General features: G+C 44.3%; 1 protein-coding gene across 2 annotated transcripts in view; it reads left to right on the plus strand.

Moving 5' to 3' along the window:
* SLC22A18 (solute carrier family 22 member 18) overlaps positions 1–19,068 on the plus strand; it is a 144,599-nt gene that overhangs the window by 119,052 nt on the left and 6,479 nt on the right. For both annotated transcript variants that reach the window (XM_061610169.1, XM_061610170.1), the window contains one exon: positions 11,820–11,921. In XM_061610169.1, coding sequence (XP_061466153.1) covers positions 11,820–11,921 — 102 coding nt within the window. The remainder of the gene's footprint in view (positions 1–11,819; positions 11,922–19,068) is intronic.

The following is a 19,068-nucleotide window of genomic DNA, read 5'->3' on the forward strand; positions in this document are numbered from 1 at the left end:
GTCCAGCACTGACCTGGGGGAGGGGCAGGGAGGGGAGGAGATTGGGTGGGTGGGCAGAGGGAAAGCCCCTTTCCTTTCCAAAAGGAAAACACTGTGAACAGTATAATTGCTTTTCAGTGTTTCCCCCACCTTTTATTCTACAGCAGGCACATGTAGACTCCCACCAAAATTTAAACCAAAGCTGTCCCTGGACACATCCACACCAGGCCTTTATTTCACTTTGGACAGTCATGACCTCTCTCAAAGAATCCTGGGAAGTGTAGTTAGTGAAGGGTGCTGAGAGTTGCTAGGAGATGCCCTGTTCCCCTCACAGACCTTCAATCAGAGTGGCTGACTGTTAAACCAGTCTGGCCACTGGAGCTCTCTCAGTGGAACAGGAGTCTCCTCTCAGCACCCTTCACAAACTACACTTCCCATGATTCTCTGAGGGAAACCATAACTGTCTCAAATGAAATCAAAGTCTGGTGTGGGTGTGGCCCCCTGATTAGGCAAGCCTAGCAGCTGTGAGTCTGACTTTTAGAACTCTGACAGTTGGTTCTTACTGAGCATGCCCAACGTTATCATAGGGTTCCAGCCAAATTTTATTAAATTAATTAAAAATCAACCAGACATTTTTTTAACTTTTAAACTGCAGAAGATGAAGGTCAGAGTATGGGGCAAGGTCAGTATTAGGATTACAGTAGTCTGTGAACATGGCTGATGTTTAATGAATTTCAACAGATTATGAGAACTCTGACAGAAAAAGTCCAATAAGGCCTCTGGGGTTTCCCCCCCTCTTTTTACACTTTGAACTCTCAATTCTCTCTGACTGTTTTGTGTATCACCATGAAAATTGAGAAGGTTGTTAAGCAAGCGTTTTTTAGTTCAGGACTATAAGTTTTGTAAGGTTTTGTTTTGAAATGAGCTTATGGGAAGCATCAGAATGGCATGGGGGTATTTTCAATTTAACATTGCGGAATGTAAAAAATACACGCTGGCTATAGTATACAGCCACTCTCATGGCTGTATAATGAGAGGAAGTTTGCCATTTCCTGAAGAGGAGTCTGTGATCATCTGAATTTAGTGTTACTACTAGGGTTGCCAGGTCCATGGCCTGAGACTGATCCTGTATCTTTAGGAGAAGAGAAAGTCAGCCAAGTGCAGGTGTTCTTCCAACTATGTAATGGGAAAAACCACAAGGTGAAATTCTCCCTTCTCCCTGCACAACTTTTAAAGATACAGAAGACCTTTTGGTTGCCAGGCCTTCCCTCCAAGAGGTCTTCTGTACCTTTAAAAGTTGTGCAGGGGGGAGGAAGAATTCCACCTTGTGGTTTTTGCCATTACAGAGTTGGAAGAACACCTGCACTTGGCTGACTTTCTCTTTCCCCAAAGATACAGGATCAGTCTCAGGCCATGGACCTGGCAACCCTAGTTACTACCTATTTTTGCAAGGTGTTGTGCCTTTAACAGAGGCATATCAAGCAGAATTAAATGCATAAGTTGTCATGCTGATTTGAGATACAGTGATGGGGAACTGAATTTTATTTGTGTTGTATTTATGATGTTTTATGCTGTTACACAATTTTGTAAACTGCTTTGAAGACCGTGTGGTAGACAAGTAGGCCATAAGCTTAAAAAGAAGTTTAGAAAACTTCACCTGTTGAATCTCTGCCTATCAGACAGTTGTTAAAGGCACAGAGACCCTGTCCAACTAAAAGGTAGCAACTTTATTCTTGGAATTGTCCCTCTTGCCTCTTAACGTGAGCTAAGGTCATAAAGGCAGGCATGTGTCATATTGACACAAGCATTGACACATTCATTTGTCATTCTCTATCCCGCCGTTTTAATGTGTCATGTGCATGCATCATAATTGTGATGCAATTCAGTGATGTAATTCAGTGCAAAAACAATAAAGGAAATCTACGTTCTTCCCTGGAATAAGATAATATGTATATTAGAATCCCTGTTTCTTCCCTTTCTTTAATCTTTTCCCGTTGCCATTATTTCCATGTCAGAGATAGTATGCAACCCATGTATGGGCATCATAAGTGACAGTGCCAACATCAGCAGTGGCTCATGAAGTGATTTGCTTGAGGCTTTCACCACTGACTGGCTGTCAAGGGGGAGGAAGACCTGGTGCTCTTGCCAGAGGGCAGCAGAGGTATGGGGGCTACTACCTCAACACTGGGCATGGCCCTGTCTTCTAAGTGGGTATCAACACCTAGTGTGGGTACATGTCATAATATCAACAAGCTTTTTCCTAGGTGAGCTCTTAGTCACCTAACTGTGTCGTGTGTGCCTGTATGGTGTTAAGAACATGTGAAGCCACTTTACATCAAGTCAGACCATTGGTCCATCTAGTTCAGTACTGTCTACTCTGACAGGCTGCAGCTTTCCAGGGTTGCAGGCAGGTGGTATTTCCCATGGCTTGTTACTGGTGATCCTTTCAGCTTGAAATGCTGGGGACTGAACCTGCCACCTTCTGCCTGCAAAGGCTGTGTTCCATCACTTGAATTATGTGCTTTTCCCAATTAATAGTGGAGACCCTACCTCATCCCTCTCCATGCCACTGATCATCAGACCAAAGGTCTATCTATTCCCGCACTCTGCACCCTTCTCAGCAGTGGCCACCCCACCCCAGCAGAAGCCAATCAGATAATTATATAAGAGCCACACCCTATTTTTACTCCAAAGATCCAGCAAGCAGAAAGGTTGGCTGCTACCAGCTGTGAAAGAGGAAAGGCATCATGCATGAAGCAGCCCTTAAGACTGATACGCTTAATTATTTTGTCCATCCTTGGGATCGTGTTGATTCCCAGAGATCTTGTTGATTCCAGAACTTTTCCTTTAAAGGAGCCATATGACATAAAGCATGGCATTTTCCTTCTCCATTTTCCTACTTCACTGCAAAAACTATTTGCCTTTTTCAGCTCTTTTCTTTTTTTAAAATTACTCAAATGACTTCCCACTGTCTTGGAATATGATGGTGAATCAGGGCTCAATAGCACTGCTGCATACACACCACACATTTAAAGTGCTCCCCCACAAAGCATCCTGGGAACTACAGATTGTTAAGGGTGCTGGGAATTGTAGCTCTGTGAGGGGTAACTACAGTTCCAAGGTTGTTTTGGGGGGGGGAATGCTCTTTAAATGTATGGTGTGTATGCAGCCTATACTATATTGGCATCTGTTCTTGGCTTTCCAGGTGACCTAAATGGATCACTGGAGACTAGGTGCCTGGGTTAGAGAGTTTACTAAACTGATTGTTATTAGTTAGATTTATAGTTTGGGACATTACAACATTACAGTATGAAGACTGGGGATGGAATGGGTTGTGGAGACGTTCCAGGAAGTAGAATGATGTTCTTACTCTGGACTCTATACCTGCCCTAAGTCCTGTGCCACAGTTTACTCCCATCAGGAGCCTCAGTTGTGATCTGAGCTAGCAATAAAAAGACAGCTCTGTATCATCATAACCTCCATATCTGCTTCATAACCTCTTCTCCCCTGTCAATTACACTGCCTGAAGCTGATCCACCCATAACCATAGCCACCATGTCTGGGCATGAGTTAGGAAATGGTGTCCATGAAGTCCAATCCACCTGGTTCATAGTTTTGCTCAGGGTTTCATTTTCTTCCTTTGCTAGCCAATTGACCAAAGCAGGACCAGTGGCATCACTAGGGTTGGTGTCACCCAGTGCGGCCCGCAGCGTCTTCTCTCTCAGACTCCAAACGATCGCATGCGTGGCAGAGCACGCAGCCAAACGACAAGGCCCGGGAGTACACCGCTGCCTCATTGTCTGCCACCACTTCCACCTTCTAACAGCCGAGGAAGGCAGCCGGCGCGCCACGCGAAGACTCTCGTTGGTGCCTAGGCGGTGCCTGGGGGAGGCGGCTCTGGATGTCACCCCCGTCTGGTGGTGTCACCCGGTGCGGCCCACACCTGCCGCACCGCCCTAGTGACGCCCCTGAGCAGGACCTTGAGGCTGTTACCCATATAATCTTTTTGGACTTGGGGATAATCTCTTTGTAGGACAAAGAATGTTGTTTGAATGTTGTTCTTGCTGCTTCAACTATATTTATCAGATTTCCTCTATGTAAGAAAACGTGCAGTGTTGACATGACCACCAGGTGCACTTTTTCCCTCTTCCTTCTCCATTTGTCCCATTCCAGCTGATAGATACATAGGAACACAGCCTCAGGCAGTTTCATTTGCTACTGGGGACATCCCTCTCCATTCAAAATGACCTCTTACCTCTCTATGAGCCCTTATTGATTCTCCTGCATTCTTCTTTTCAGTGACAATAAGAGCAGTATGTTGCTGATTAACATTCAGTGAAAGAAGGGAACTGATTTGCTGTAAATGAATAGTGGTGCAACTTACCTGTAATTGGGATCAGAGATGTGAAGGCCTGAAAAAAAAACAGAAAATTTTGAGGGGAAATGGGTTTTTTCCAGCAACACCCCCCTCTGTTTTTTCCAATTTTTCAGGAAAAATAAATGATTTTTAAAATTTATTTATTTTTATTTATTAAATTTATTAGTCGCCCATCTGGCTGGCTGTCCAGCCACTCTGGGCGATGTACAAAATAAAAACATACAAATACATTAAAAAATTAAAAATCTCAACAATAATAATAAAACCTAACCCACCCCAAAAGCCTGCCTGAAGAGCCAGGTCTTCAAGGCCCGGCGGAAGCTCATCATAGAGGGGACATGGCGGAGATTATTTGGGAGGGAATTCCATAAAGTGGGGGCCACAATTGAAAAAGCCCTCTCCCTAGTCCTCACCAGTCTAGCTGCTTTAACTGGTGGGATAGAAAGAAGGCCTTTTGAGGCTGATCTTGTTGAGCAGCATCCCTGATGATGTTGGAGGTGCTCTTTAAGGTAGACTGGGCCAAAACCGTATAGGGTTTTAAAGGTCAGAACCAACACATTGAACTGGGCCCGGAAAACAACCAGTAACCAGTGCAACTCCTTCAGCACTAGAGTGATGTGATCTCGCCGGTGGCTGCCTTTAATCAAGCGAGCCGCCGCATTCTGTACCAGTTGCAGCTTCCGGACCGTTTTCAAGGGTAACCCCACGTAGAGCGCATTACAGTAGTCTAGGCGAGAGGAGACCAGGGCATGTACCACAGATGGGAGCAGATGGTTGGGAAAGTAGGGGTGCAGCCTCCGTATCAGATGGAGTTGATACAGTGCCGCCCGGCTCACAGCCGAGACCTGAGCCTCCATGGACAGCTGGGAGTCAAGAATGACCCCCAGGCTGCGGACCTGGTCTTTCAGGGGCAATTGTACCCCATTGAGCACCAGGTCAACATCCCCCAACCTTCCTTTGTCTCCCACAAACAGTACCTCCGTTTTGTCAGGGTTCAGCTTCAGCTTATTCCTTCCAATCCAGCCACTCACCAACTCCAGGCACTTGGACAGGGTTTCTACAGCCAACCTTGGTGAAGATTTGAATGTTGAATACTGGTGACACTGCACCCCAAATCTTCTGATGATAGCCCCCAGCAGCTTTATATAGATGTTGAAAACTTTGGAAAAAAGGGGGGGAACATGGGTGTGTTTTCCCACCCAATTTTTTTTTACTGGGCCTTCACATCTCTAATTGTGATACAGATAATCATTCAGAATTTCATTTATTGTTTTTGTTTACCAACATCCTTTTTTTTTAGAGAGAGGGAGGGTGGTTCTGAATAAAACTTGAAAGATAAAAAGGGGGTTCTTTTATTTTTAAAAGGAAGAAAAGGGAGAATGCACAGCCCACTGATAATTTATATATACATACACACAGGCCCCATCTGCCCTATACATTTAAAACAGTATCATACCACTTTAAACAGTCATGACTTCTTCCAAAGAATTCTAGGAATTGTAGTTAAAGGTGCCAAGAGCTGTTAGAAGACCCCTGTTCCCCTCACAGAGCTACATTCAGAGTTTCCTGGGAAGAGGGATTGGCTGTTAAACTACTCTGGGAACTGTAGCTCTGTAAGGAGAATAGGCATGTCCTAACAACTCTCAGCACACTTAACAAACTGCTGTTCCCAAGATTATTCACTAATAGGCAAAAAAACCTTGCAGTTTAAGAACGTACCTGTAGCCCACAGATATTTCTATCAAACTTTAAAAAGCAGGGAAATTGGGCAGCTATAGCGAATGAACCAGGGGAGCAGGAGACCTGATCTCTTCTCAGATATACTGCCGTACACATTTGCCAAAAAATGTAATTCTCAATCTTTGGAGATGCAGTCCTGATTGCAGGTGTTACCACCACTCACCATATGCTCAGAGGCATATGTTACCAAATTCTTCCAAGCTACACAGGAAGTGGATTGGACTGTGAAAGACAAACCCAAATTGTGTTTGCATTTTGACAAATGTGTAGGGCAGTGCAATACCTCAGAGAGGAGGTCAGGTCTCCTGCTCCCCTGGTGCATTCACTATAGCTGCCCAATTTCCCTGCTTTTTAAAGTTTGATAGAAATATCTGTTGGCTATAGCTATGTTCTTAAACCGCAAGGTTTTTTGCCTATTAGTGAATTTCTCTGCTTTTTAATCCGGGAGGTAAGAAATGGGATCCTGTGCAAGTTTGCTGAGAATGGATTGATCATTCGCATGTTTATTGAGTTCCATGGGATTTACTCCTGTGCAATCATGCTTAGGATAGGTAAAACTGACCATGGGGAGGGAGGCCTGGAGTGGGCAGGTGAAAAGAAAGGAAGAAGGGAGGAGAGGAAGAAGGGAGGAGGAAGGGAGAGGAGAGGGGAAGGAGGAAGGGGGGAGAGGGGAGCAAAAGGAGGGGGAGGAGATGTGAAAGAAGGGGAGGGAAGGGGCAAAAGGGAGGTGATAGGAGGGAGGAGGAGGGGAATGAAGGTTTGATCATTTGCATGCTTGAGTTCAGTGGGATTTACTCCCATGCAGTCATGGTTAGTATAGGTAAAACTGACCAAGAGGAGGAGGAGAGGGAGGGGGAAGGAGGAGAAGAGGGAAGGAGGGGATTGGAGGGGGAAGGGAGGGGGAAGGAAGAGGGAGGGAAGGGGCAAGAGGGAGGGGATAGGAGGGAGGAGGAGGGGAGGTCAGGTTTGATCATTTGCATGCTTTTTGAGTTCAGTGGGATTTACTCCTGTGCAATCATGCTTAAAATGGAAATGGACTGCCTTCAAGTCGATTCTGACTCATGGCGATCCTATGAATTGGGTTTTCATGGTAAATGGTATTCAGAGATGGCTTTACCATTGCCCTCCTCTGAGAGGCACTGACTGTCTCAAGATCACCCAGTCAGCTTCATCGCTGTGTGGGGATTTGAACCCTGGTCTCCCAGGTTGTAGTACAACACTCTAACCACTACACCACACTGGCTGTCTGCAATCATGCTTAGGATAGGGGGAAATGACCTGGGGGAGAGGCAGGGAGGAAGGGGGACTGGAGGGGGAGGGGAGGAGATTGGATGAATGGACACTGGGCAGAGGGAAGCCCCTTTCCTTTCCAAAAGGAAAACATTGTGAATAGTATCATTCTTTTTCAGGGTTTCCCCCGCCTTTTTATTCTACAGCAGGTACATGTAGCCTCCCACCCAGATTTAAACCAAAGTTGTCACTGGCCACATCCACACCAGACCTTTATTATTATTATTATTATTTATTAAATTTATATACCGCCCGACTAGCAATAGCTCTCTGGGCGGTGAACATAAAACAGCATAAAAATACAATAAATAACAAAACAATACTAAAATACAAGCAACAATCCAACACAATAAACATTTTTAAAAGTAAATCAGTGTAACTTAAAATGCTTCAGAGAATAGGAAGGTTTTGACCTGGCGCCGGAAGGAGAGCAGAGTCAGCGCCAGGAGTACTTCCTCAGGGAGATTGTTCCATAGTTCGGGGGCCACCACTGAGAAGGCCCTAGATCTTGTCATCACCCTCCGGGCCTCCCTGTGAGTTGGAACCCGGAGGAGGGCCTTCGTAGCAGAACGTAGTGCACGGGCCGGTTCATATCGGAAGAGGCGTTCCGCAAGGTATCGTGGTCCCGCACCGTATAAGGCTTTATAGGTTAATACCAACACTTTGAATCTAGCCCGGAAACATATTGGCAACCAGTGCAAGCTGGCCAGAACAGGTGTTATATGCTCGGACCGCTTGGTCCTTGTCAGCAATCTGGCCGCCGCATTTTGCACTAGTTGTAGCTTCCGAACTGTCTTCAAAGGTAGCCCTACGTAAAGCGCATTACAGTAATCCAAACGTGAGGTTACCAGAGCATGAACCACTGATGTAAGGTCCTCTTTACTCAAATAGGGACGTAGCTGGGCTACCAACCGAAGTTGGTAAAACGCATTCCTAACCACCGAGGCTACTTGAGCCTCAAGTGAGAGGGAAGAGTCTAAAAAGACTCCCAGACTACGAACCCGGTCCTTTAGGGGGAGTGTAACCCCGTCCAGGACAGGGTATATATCCACCATCCGATCAGAGAACCCGTCCACCAACAGCATCTCAGTCTTGTCTGGATTGAGCTTCAGTTTGTTAACTCTCATCCAGTCCATTGTCGAGGCCAGGCAACGGTTCAGCAAATCGACAGCCTCACCTGAAGAAGATGAAAAGGAGAAGTAGAGCTGCGTGTCATCAGCATACTGATGACAACGCACTCCAAAACTCCTGATGACCTCTCCCAACGGCTTCATGTAGATATTAAAAAGCAGGGGGGACAAAACTGACCCCTGCGGGACCCCATATTGGAGAGCCCGCGGTGTCGAGCAATGTTCCCCAAGCACTACCTTCTGGAGACGACCCGCCAAGTAGGAGCGGAACCACTGCCAAGCAGTGCCTCCAACTCCCAACTCCGCGAGCCTCTCCAGAAGGATACCATGGTCGATGGTATCAAAAGCCGCTGAGAGATCAAGGAGAATCAACAGAGTTACACTCTCTCTGTCTCTTTCCCGACATAGGTCATCGTACAGGGCGACCAAGGCTGTCTCAGTGCCAAAACCGGGCCTAAAACCCGATTGAAATGGATCTAGATAATCAGTTTCATCCAATAGCGCCTGGAGCTGGCCAGCAACCACCCGTTCCAAGACCTTATTCCAGTTTAGACAGTCATGGCTTCTCCCAAAGAATCCTGGGAAGTGTAGTTAGTGAAGTGTGCTGAGAATTGCTAGGAGACGCCCTGTTCCCCTCACAGATCTTCAGTCAGAGCAGCTGACTGTTAAACCCCTCTGGCCACTAGAGTTCTGTCAGGGGAATAGGAGTCTCCTCTCAGCACCCTTCACAAACTACACTTCCCAGGATTCTTTGGGGGAAGCCATGACTGTCTAAAGTGAAATCAAAGTCTGGTGTAGCCGTGGCCCCCTGATTAGTCAAGCCCAGCAGCTGTAAGTCTGGTTTTTAGAACACTGACAGTTGGTTCTTACTGAGCATGCCCAACCTTATCCCTGAGTTCAATGCAAAATTAATTAAATTAATTAAAAATCAGCCAGGCATTTTTTTAACTTTTAACCTGCAGAAGATGAAGGTCAGAGTATGGGGCAAGGTCAGTAACAGGATTACAGGTACTCTGTGAACATGGCTGATTTTTAATTAATTTCATCAGATTATGAGAACTCTGACAGAAAAAAGTCCAACAGGGATCTGTTTTTTCCCCTCTCTCTCTTTTTACACTTTGAACTCTGGATTCTCTCTGACTGGTTTGTGTATCACCATGAAAATTGAGAGGGTTGTTAAGCAAGCATTTCTGAATTCAGGACTATAAGTTTTGTAAGGTTTTGTTTTGAAATGAGCTTATGGGAAGCATCAGAATGGCATGGGGGATATTTTCAGTTTAACATGGCGGAATGTGAAAAATCCATACTGACTATAGTATACAGCCACTCTTGTGGCTGTATAATTTGCGGGCAGCCTTGACTGTTTAAAGTGGTATGATACCGGTTTTAAAGTATAGTGCAGATGGGGCCACAGACACATATATGCATAAATTTAACAAAAACTATTCAGTATTGAGGTATTGCCTTACGTGATTAGGTCTGCTGTGGTTCACTAGTTGTTGGGGTGGTGGTGGTGTTTTTAAAAAAAGAACATTGGATAAGCACTCCTGTCCTGAAGTTGTATAGTCGGTGAGTGCACAGTCCCCAAGGATTTGCTTTCCATTTTGAAAGTGAAATGAAATTTAGCAAAAACACAAAGACTCATGAAATATTGCAGGCAGACAAGAAGGGAGTCATGTCTCTGATCCATTACTAGGGAGCTTACCAAAGATTTACAGGGACCTTTGACACTCAGATCTATGCAACAAGTGCAATAAGGCTCAAGGGGCCACACAAACCAGGCGGTTTCCCATGGCCCCAGAGACAAGGCTTGGTTGGCAGGAACTTCTCCCCTTTGAACTGGCACAGTGTCAGTGTGGAATTAGGCTTGTTAGAAAGTACGTCTAGGGATCTTGGGAACCATCCCTTAGGGCAGGGTGAGGGGGAATAAAATTACACGCCAAACTCTGTAATTACTCATCTGTCAAATGGCACACCCTAGAGGAAGAACCTCCCAGGAGATCTGTGCATTTAAGTACTATTTTAAAGCTTAAGTTTTGCTGTCTCATTTCCTTATTGCCCTACACTCGTAGCTTGCTCTTCCTTCAAAGCACTCCCAAGCAGTCTCTCTTTAGAAAGTGTTCAGGGCCGTAGACATTTATTTGCAGTGTAGTATTGTTTCATGTGCCCAACACACGCCCACATAAGAACATAAGAACCTGGTGGATCAGGCCAACCTGTTCCAGTCCAGCAACTAGTTCTCACAGTGGCCATCCAGATGCCTATGGGAAGCCCAAAAACTGGACCTGAGACCAGAGAGAGAGAGAGTGCATTGTGCAATTCCATGGCATGCACTGCTAAGTCCTTTAAGGTGCCTGAGGGCCTGTGTGAACATTACACATAAAATGCATGCATTGAAGTTCGGGGGGGGGGTCTTTTTGGAAAACATTTTGTTGAGGAGGAGTCAAATTAGAGTTGAGAATGGTTTAACCATTTCTCTGCATGTTGCTTCTTGGCTCAAAATGTCCCTCGCATCTGCTGTCCCCCCCTGCAGTTCCAAATACATATATGCCCTCACAAACCATGACTGGAACCCTACACAAGATGGATATGGGTATGGGTTGGGGGCGATTTGAAGCAGGTAAGTAGTGAGCAGGTTAAGATAATCTCTACCCTTGGTCACTTCACCACGCCAAATTGCCCCCTCCCAAAGCTGCTTTAAAAAAGGCCATCAGGGTTCCATGCATTTGTATCTAAGATGTTCTTAGGTCCCTAAACCCAGTGTTGTAGAAGAAGAAATGGGTATAAAGCTCACTGTAAGTGGAAGTTGTTTGGCAGGTTGGTAACGCTCATCTGGGAATGCATCAGTACCTGGCATCCCTGGACTGCTGCTAGGGTCCCCTGCTGATGCCTTCTCTAGGCCACTAGTTTGTTTGTTTGTTTTTGTTTAACGGAACCAAAGCTTTAAAGAGCACCACCATTTAAATTTCCCGCAATCCCTCAATGTAGTTTGGTCCAGGATACTGTGGGAAATGTGAATGGCAGCTAGACACAACTACCTGGTGCTGCCTTGAGTATTCTTGCTGATGCCAGTGCCTGCCAGTGCTGCCATGTTAACTCTTCCAGGGCCTACCACCAGAGAAGAGAACCCATCAGAGGGCATTTTGCACGAGCCCTCTCAAACCTGGGAAAAAACTGACTCTCACAGATATAATGCTGAGTTTCTAGGCCTCACTACTGTGTGGAAACTGATCTTCACTTTCGGCTAGAAACATCTGAGAACTTGTCATTGTCTTTGTAACAGTCCTCTTCTCTTTTCCTAGGTTATACAAGGCCTAGTAATTGGAAGATTAACGAGTCACTATTCAGAGTGGACTTTGCTCACGTTGAGTGTCATTGTCTTGTGCGGAGTGGGCATTGCTATGGTAAGGCTTTTGCCATGCATAAACATTACCTGATTATGCTGTGCTTAAATACTTTACGCTTGATGATGTGAAACCTGAACATATGAAAAGTATTAAGACTGACATAACATGAAAGTTCTGTCTGTTTGTTATACTGGTTATGATCCATTCACATGTACAACAGTCATCATTTGATGTTATAGTCATGAAGAGATGAATGTGCATGAGTGAACCAGCCCAACAACTTTTCAGAAACCAAATAGATTAAGAATTCATATCTGACTTAAACATTTGGTGTTTGTTTGACACACTCAAATAATTTGGCGTATATTTTGTCTTCTATATATGAGGATGAAGAGATGCATTGCTCTGCATTAATGATGCAATTCATATCGCTCTGCCAAAAACCAAACCAAAGCTTGTCTGAGTTAGCCCAAGACACCAGGGTGGAGTCCTCTCACTCACATATTTAATCTCATAATTTCTGAGAGGGCATTAGTAAATTCAGCAGATATCTGAGGGAATCTCCAGTCCATGGAATCATATTCATGGAACCATGCACCAGACTGCAGTGGGCCCTCAAAGGCAGCAGCACTACTGCTGCCACCGGGGGCTTAAATACACCCTGCTGCATCAGCATGTTGCATGCACATGCGTGCCATCACCCAAGATCATCTCTTTCTAATGTGCAGCTCTCTAATGTGCTAATGAAGCCCTGGTGGTGGCAGCAGGGTGTTGCCTGGGAGGGTGACTCCTGCTTCACTGTCCACACCAACATCAGGTAACAGAGCACATGCTCTGCAACCCAATGCTAGCATGGATCGCAGAGTGGAAACTACACCTTCCCAGCAACAGGGGCCCTCTCAACTGCAGGAGCCCATGGTCAGTGCCCAATCTGACTGACTGCTGGCACCAGACCTGAGGTCACATTGGTACTTGCCATGATGATGATGATAATGAAGTACAAGAGATAGAAATAAAAAAGCTTCACAGTCTCTTCATGCACAAAAAAATATCCTGGACTCCTGAGTGTCTTTCATTGCTTTAAGCTGGAGCAGTAGTTGCATGGTGTTGGCTGGAACTTCTCCTGGTTGAGTACAAGCCCATATCACTGCAGTTGTGCTTGTCCGCCGCTGGATGACAAAATGTCCTCTGCATTTAGAGTTCTCTCATACAGCATTAGAAGGCTGTGCAAGGAAAGACCTATTTCTCTCTTGCGACAGAAGACAAGAGAAATGTGAATGCCTGCAGCCATCCTCCCACCACAGGAATTATGTTGGATGATCAGCGGGGCTGAGATTATTGCCTTTGCCCCTTGTTTTAAAGATTCTTCTTTTTCTTTTTCTTTTTAATTATTTTTTTATTTGCAAATTTAACAATAAAAAGAAAGAAAAAGAAAACAAAGCAAAACAGTGAAATAAAATAAATAAAATATTAAAGATACAAAAAAAAATAAAGAAAAAAACAATATATAAATACTAAGAACAACACCATCAGTTTACACTAGGGATACAAAAACCATCAATATATGCATCTTGAATTAAGCACACAAGTTAATATAAGCCATCCAGATGCCCAAATAGGTATCCACTCAAAATTGATGTCTATTATTTATTATTTTATTTATTTATTACATTTGTACCCCACCTTTCTTTTCATGAAACCCAAGGCATGCGAAATATGTTCAGTTGTAGTCAGGGCAGCAAAGTCCTCAGTTCATTGCAAAATATGTCACACTCCTTGGAAGTGGAGGAGGGATTGTTCATGGAAGAAAGGAAATGGGAGCAGGCCGGAGCACAGCTGGGGTGGCCAGATGCAAAGAGGACAGGGCTCCTGCACCTTTCATAGTTGTCATGTAAGCTACACCTGCTGAAATTCCACCTTCTACAGAACTTTTAAAGGTGCAGGAGTCCTGCTGTCTTCTCACCTGGCCACCCTAATCACAGCACGTTGCCACTATGGGTTGGAGGATAACCCAGGCTGAGACTTGGAATGAGTGTTGGGAAGGATTATCCAGGTAAATTGGTTTCTACCTACAGTGCCCTGGATTTCTATTGTCAGCTTGCTTCAGAGACCACCGCCAGTTTTTTCACAAGACTCTTGGACACCTCAGCCACAGAGGCCTTAAAGAGAAGGGGCCAGAAATGGCTTCCCATTACAACTATTGATAGGAAATTGCAGCTGTAGTCCTGTTTGCAAGGAAAAAGCTTTATGTTCAAGGAGCTGCCAAGAAAATGTCCATCTCTGGGGGCGGTTTACGTGTTGGAGTTCTCTATAGGAAAAAATCTATCTTGACGCAACTTGAGGAAAGTGTGAGGAAAGTCCCTGTCTGAACTGCGTGTGCAGTTTATAGCTCTGCTGACATAAAAAAGATTTTTATGAGCTCTCCAGTAATCACTTCCTTTCAGTGGCTTCCAAAATATGTAGAGCTGAAATTCACAGAGAGCTGTGTTGAAAAGAAGCCCAGCAAAGGTTTAGGGTAGCAGAGGAAGAAGAAAAAGAAAGGGGATAGAAAGCAATAACGAACAGAATGTCCCAAGCCAGCCAGAGTTCAGGCTGATATCTTTTCTGAAGAGCCACCTCCGATCCAGTGATCCAGTCAGCTAGCTCTTCTTTAGGAAGACACTATGGTCTTGCAAAGGACCCAAGCTCAGTCACAAAGTGCATTCAGATGGTCCCAGGCTGAATCCATGACATCTCCAGTTAGGAACATAGGAAACTGCTTTATACCAAGTGAGACCACTGGTCCATCTAGCTCAGTGTTGTCTACACCAGTGTTCTTAAACCTTGGGTCCCCAGATGCTGATGGACTACAACTACCATCATTCCTGACCATTGACCATGCTGTCTGGGCATGATGGGAGTTGTAGTCCAACAACATTTGGGGACGCAAGGTTAACGAATAGTGGTCTGCACTGACTGGTAATTGCTCTTCAGGGTTTCAGACAGGTTCTTTCCCCAACCCTAACTGCAGATGCTGAGAATTGAACCAGGGACCTTCTGCATGCAAAGTAGATGCTCTGCTACTGAGCTATGGCCCTTCTAACCTCTGAACTATAGACCATGAGAAAGACTTTTACCCTGGAGAGCCACTGTCAGTCAGGGTAGACAATGCTAGCCTAGATGGACAAATATCTGACCTTATCTAAAGCAGCTTCCTAGGAACCAGTGGTCTATCTAGCTCAATATTGGCTATGCTGCCTGGTCATGGATCTTCTTCAGTCAGTCTCACCCATCTGTACCTAGAAGTGCTAGGGATTGAACCTGGGACCTCCTGCCTTCAAAGCAGATGCTCTACCACTGAGCTACAGGCCTTCACCCACATTCCTTCCTTTCCAGCATCTACTTTGTCCATAATTTCCAGTTCTGCTCCCTCAGCCTACAAATTGCCTGCCTCAAACCTGACTCTAGAATAGTTGTTGAGATCCTGAGTCTAACCACTGCCTGGTAGTTTTACTTATTCATTCATTCCCTGGCAATTTTTGAGCTCCTTTTCTACAAACATATCCAAAGTTATAATGATAAAAACAAAGCTCAGCCCAATTTTTTTTTTAAAAAAATTAACCACATTGAAAACGATTAATATTTTTTTTAAAGAAGGCAGCAGCAATGATCAATAAAATAGCAGATAAAAACCAGTAAAAAGAGCAAAATAATAATTTAAAAGCCTTGATAAATGAAAAGATTTATTTATTTATTTATTTATTTATTTATTTATTTATTTATTTATTTATTGAATTTATTAGTCGCCCATCTGGCTGGCTGTCCAGCCACTCTGGGTGATGTATAAAATAGGCATACAATACCTAGACATTAAAAATCTAAAAACAATGAAGATAAAATCTAGCTAACCCCAAAAGCCTGCCTAAAGAGCCGGGTCTTCAAGGCTTGGCAGAAACTCATCATGGAAGGGGCATGGCGGAGATCATTTGGGAGGGAGTTCCACAGGGTGGGGGCCACAACTGAAAAAGCCCACTTGCATCTAAATGTTATTAATGAATGCACCTCTTGAATCTGCTTAGGGAAATGGCATGAGATTTGAGTGTGAAATACAAGCCTCATGTGTCATATTAAAACTTTTGGTATGGCTTGTCTCTTTAAAATATATGTGGACAGAGTGGGTTGGGGGTGTCAATTTTTTCCTGATCAACATCTTCCTTTTCAAGATGCTAAAGAAGGAATTAAAACCCACCATACACTGTTCAGATATGATACACCATGCATGTATTTTGTCCTCAGAAAGTACACTTGTTTGAAGCAGTTTTGTGTCTTCTGAAAAAATTTTCCCATCTCAAGATGCTGCGAGGGCAAGCACAATGAAGAGTGCAGGAAGCATTGTTATTTGTGTTATAAAAGGATTTTCACTAATTTTACAAAGCATTCTAGCCACAGGCAATGGTAAATGGAGCTGCCAATCAGGGCAGACAGGCAGAGCTGAAAGTGAGCTTTCAGAACCATGGGGGAAGGGGCACCACCAGCTACTGGCCTCACACCTTTTGTCTGTGCCTTTCATTTTGTTTTCATGTCTATTGATACTAAATTGCTGTAATCCATTCATCAACATCTGTGTGTCATGACAGCAGTATTTGGGGGCTCCTTGTCCTCTACCCCACTGGATATTACAGTACAAAAAGAAAATGCAGATGATTTGATACCATGCCTAAAGTCTAACAAAGGAGGCTGTCTAGAAAACAGTAAAAGCTCCCCCCCTGCACACACACCTTGACAGGAAATACAGATTTAAATGTTTCTTCCCCAAGCTACTTCGAAAGTGCTATACGTGCATGCACACAAACACATGCATATCTTTCCTGAATCTCGGAGAGAATGAAGTTGACTAAGCAACAAAGGCTCCATACCCACTGTACATTTAAAGAACATGACTTCTCCCACAATATCTTGGGAAATGTAGTTTGCTAAGGTTGCTGGGAATTATAGCTCTGTTGTGGGGCAAATTATCATTCCCAGGATTTTGGGGGGAAGCCGTGTGGTTTAAATGTGTGGTGTATGGTTTAAATGTGTGGGCATGCGAAGCTATGTGCTTTAAATGCGTGGCAGCCAAAGAATGTAGGAAGCTGCCTTAGACCAGGTCAGATGGTTTGTCCATCTAGTCTGGTATTGTGTACCCTCAGTAGCGCGGCTCTCCAGTAGCTCAGGGAAAAGGTCTATCCCATCACTTGCTACCCAGTTCTTTTAACTGGAGAAGCTAGGAATGGAACCTGAGACCTTCTGCATGCAAAGTATGCACTGAGAGGCGGTCCCTGCAATTTTGGAGGGTTATGAGCACTTTTCCAAATTCAGAGCCTTTGCCTAAGCATGCCTTCTGTGCTGTTTTCAACAATACAGATCTGGCAGCAAATCTTTAAGCACCTGTGCTATACATTCACTACTTATATACACTGATTTGCATTTAAAGTTGGGAGACATTCTGGCTAACAAAAGTTCAATTGATTCATTAGCAAGTGAGCAAGCCAAACAGGTTCCCCAAACACCCACAGTTCTGCACTCCTAATGCACTGCTGTTCATATGTTTTGACAAGCATGGTTTGGCTTTCATTATCTCTCTTAACATACTGCTGGTAAATATTCCGCAGACAGTTTAGGGTTGGTAATGAACTCTTGAATGCGACCACATTACTGTTTAAATTTCTCCTGTGAGGGTTGAACTAGATGTGACACATCGTTTGTGTATTTCTTTCCCACAACATGATTTAAAAACCAAAAGCCTTGGGAGGCTGCTTTTGAAGGAGGGTGTGTCTGTGCTCATGTGTATAATATTAGGGGAAATTGCACTGTAGCTGCACATCACATCTTCTTTAGCCACAAGGCAGAGTGATGCAACTGGAAAAGGGAAATGTCAGAATTGCCAGGTCTTATGAAACAGCAGACAGAAAAATGGAGGTTCTTACATACACTGGTTTCTTTGTTGTGGGAATGCCCTATTCATAGTCAGTGTTTCCCCCTTATACCATGTGCACTGGTATATATTGATGAGGGATGGAAGAATCTGTCAATTTCAGTTCTTTTTGATTTTTCCCAATCTTAAATTTAGTTCTGTGGGTTTCTCCAGCAATGTGCCAATTTTCAAATAAATACTCATGGAAATCCTTCAGCATTTAGTGTAAATTTCTACTAATAGACACACTTTTGTATGCAATTTTGACTGTTGTACATACAGTATTTTGGCAAAGTTTCTCCCAATGTAATGCATTTTATATGCTATTTTAACTAATATATTCTTTTTGTACATGTTTTGCTTAATATGTGCATTTTTTAAACATTGGTTGAAGAACTGCATCACAACATTCGGATAAGTGTGAATTTCACAAGATGGCTGTGTTTTGGTTCTCATAAGTTTAGGAAAGTGCAAATTTGATAAATTCAGCTTTAAAAGAGAACTGAATGGAAATTCTCCCCCATCCCTAATATTGATGTTGCCAACTGTAAAGGTGAGTGGTTGAAACCTGTGATAAAATATTGTTGCGTGCCTCCCCAATCTCCGAGCGGTGAGATTTCCGGGGTCCCTGCACTCATCCAGAGTTTGGTTTCCTTTGGGAAGAAGGTCAGCGGAGACTGCGGTGTCTTTATGAAATATGGTTTGTTTATTTACACACATTCTAACCTGAGCTTAGGATGGAGGGGTTCAAGGCATCAGCAGTCCAATATCAAGCTTTCCCATCAGTATTACAGGAGGCATCCTATAGCCATGATGCAGAGAACCAGCTTCTCTGCCTGCCTCCAGTTCCCAGGCATTCTCTAGACCCTTCTAAAAAACACTCAAAGCACAGATCTCTGCTAGCCACCAGGAAGGGGGGGGAGGCTCTCCTGACAAGTTTCAATGACAAAAGGATCGTCCTGGCTCATTCACCAGTTGCTGGGCATCTAATAGGCCCATTAACTACCTGGCCACATTATTAGCTTAACAAATTCATCTGTCCAGCAGAACCAGCCCCAAGGCACAGGATTCCAAATCAGAGGCTGGAAGGGGACCCACAGGGATCATCCATTCCAACCCCGATGCTCATAACAATATGTAAAACCTTTTCTGGACCTTTTCTGCTCAGCAGTTGAGTGGCAATTACCTTGGGTCAATCATTTTAGGTCTAGGACAAGGATGGGAAATGTCAGGCCTGGGAGCTAAATATGGCCCTCCAAACCTCTCTGCCTG

This window comes from Rhineura floridana, chromosome 2 (assembly GCF_030035675.1).
Source record: "Rhineura floridana isolate rRhiFlo1 chromosome 2, rRhiFlo1.hap2, whole genome shotgun sequence".
Taxonomy (NCBI): domain Eukaryota; kingdom Metazoa; phylum Chordata; class Lepidosauria; order Squamata; family Rhineuridae; genus Rhineura; species Rhineura floridana.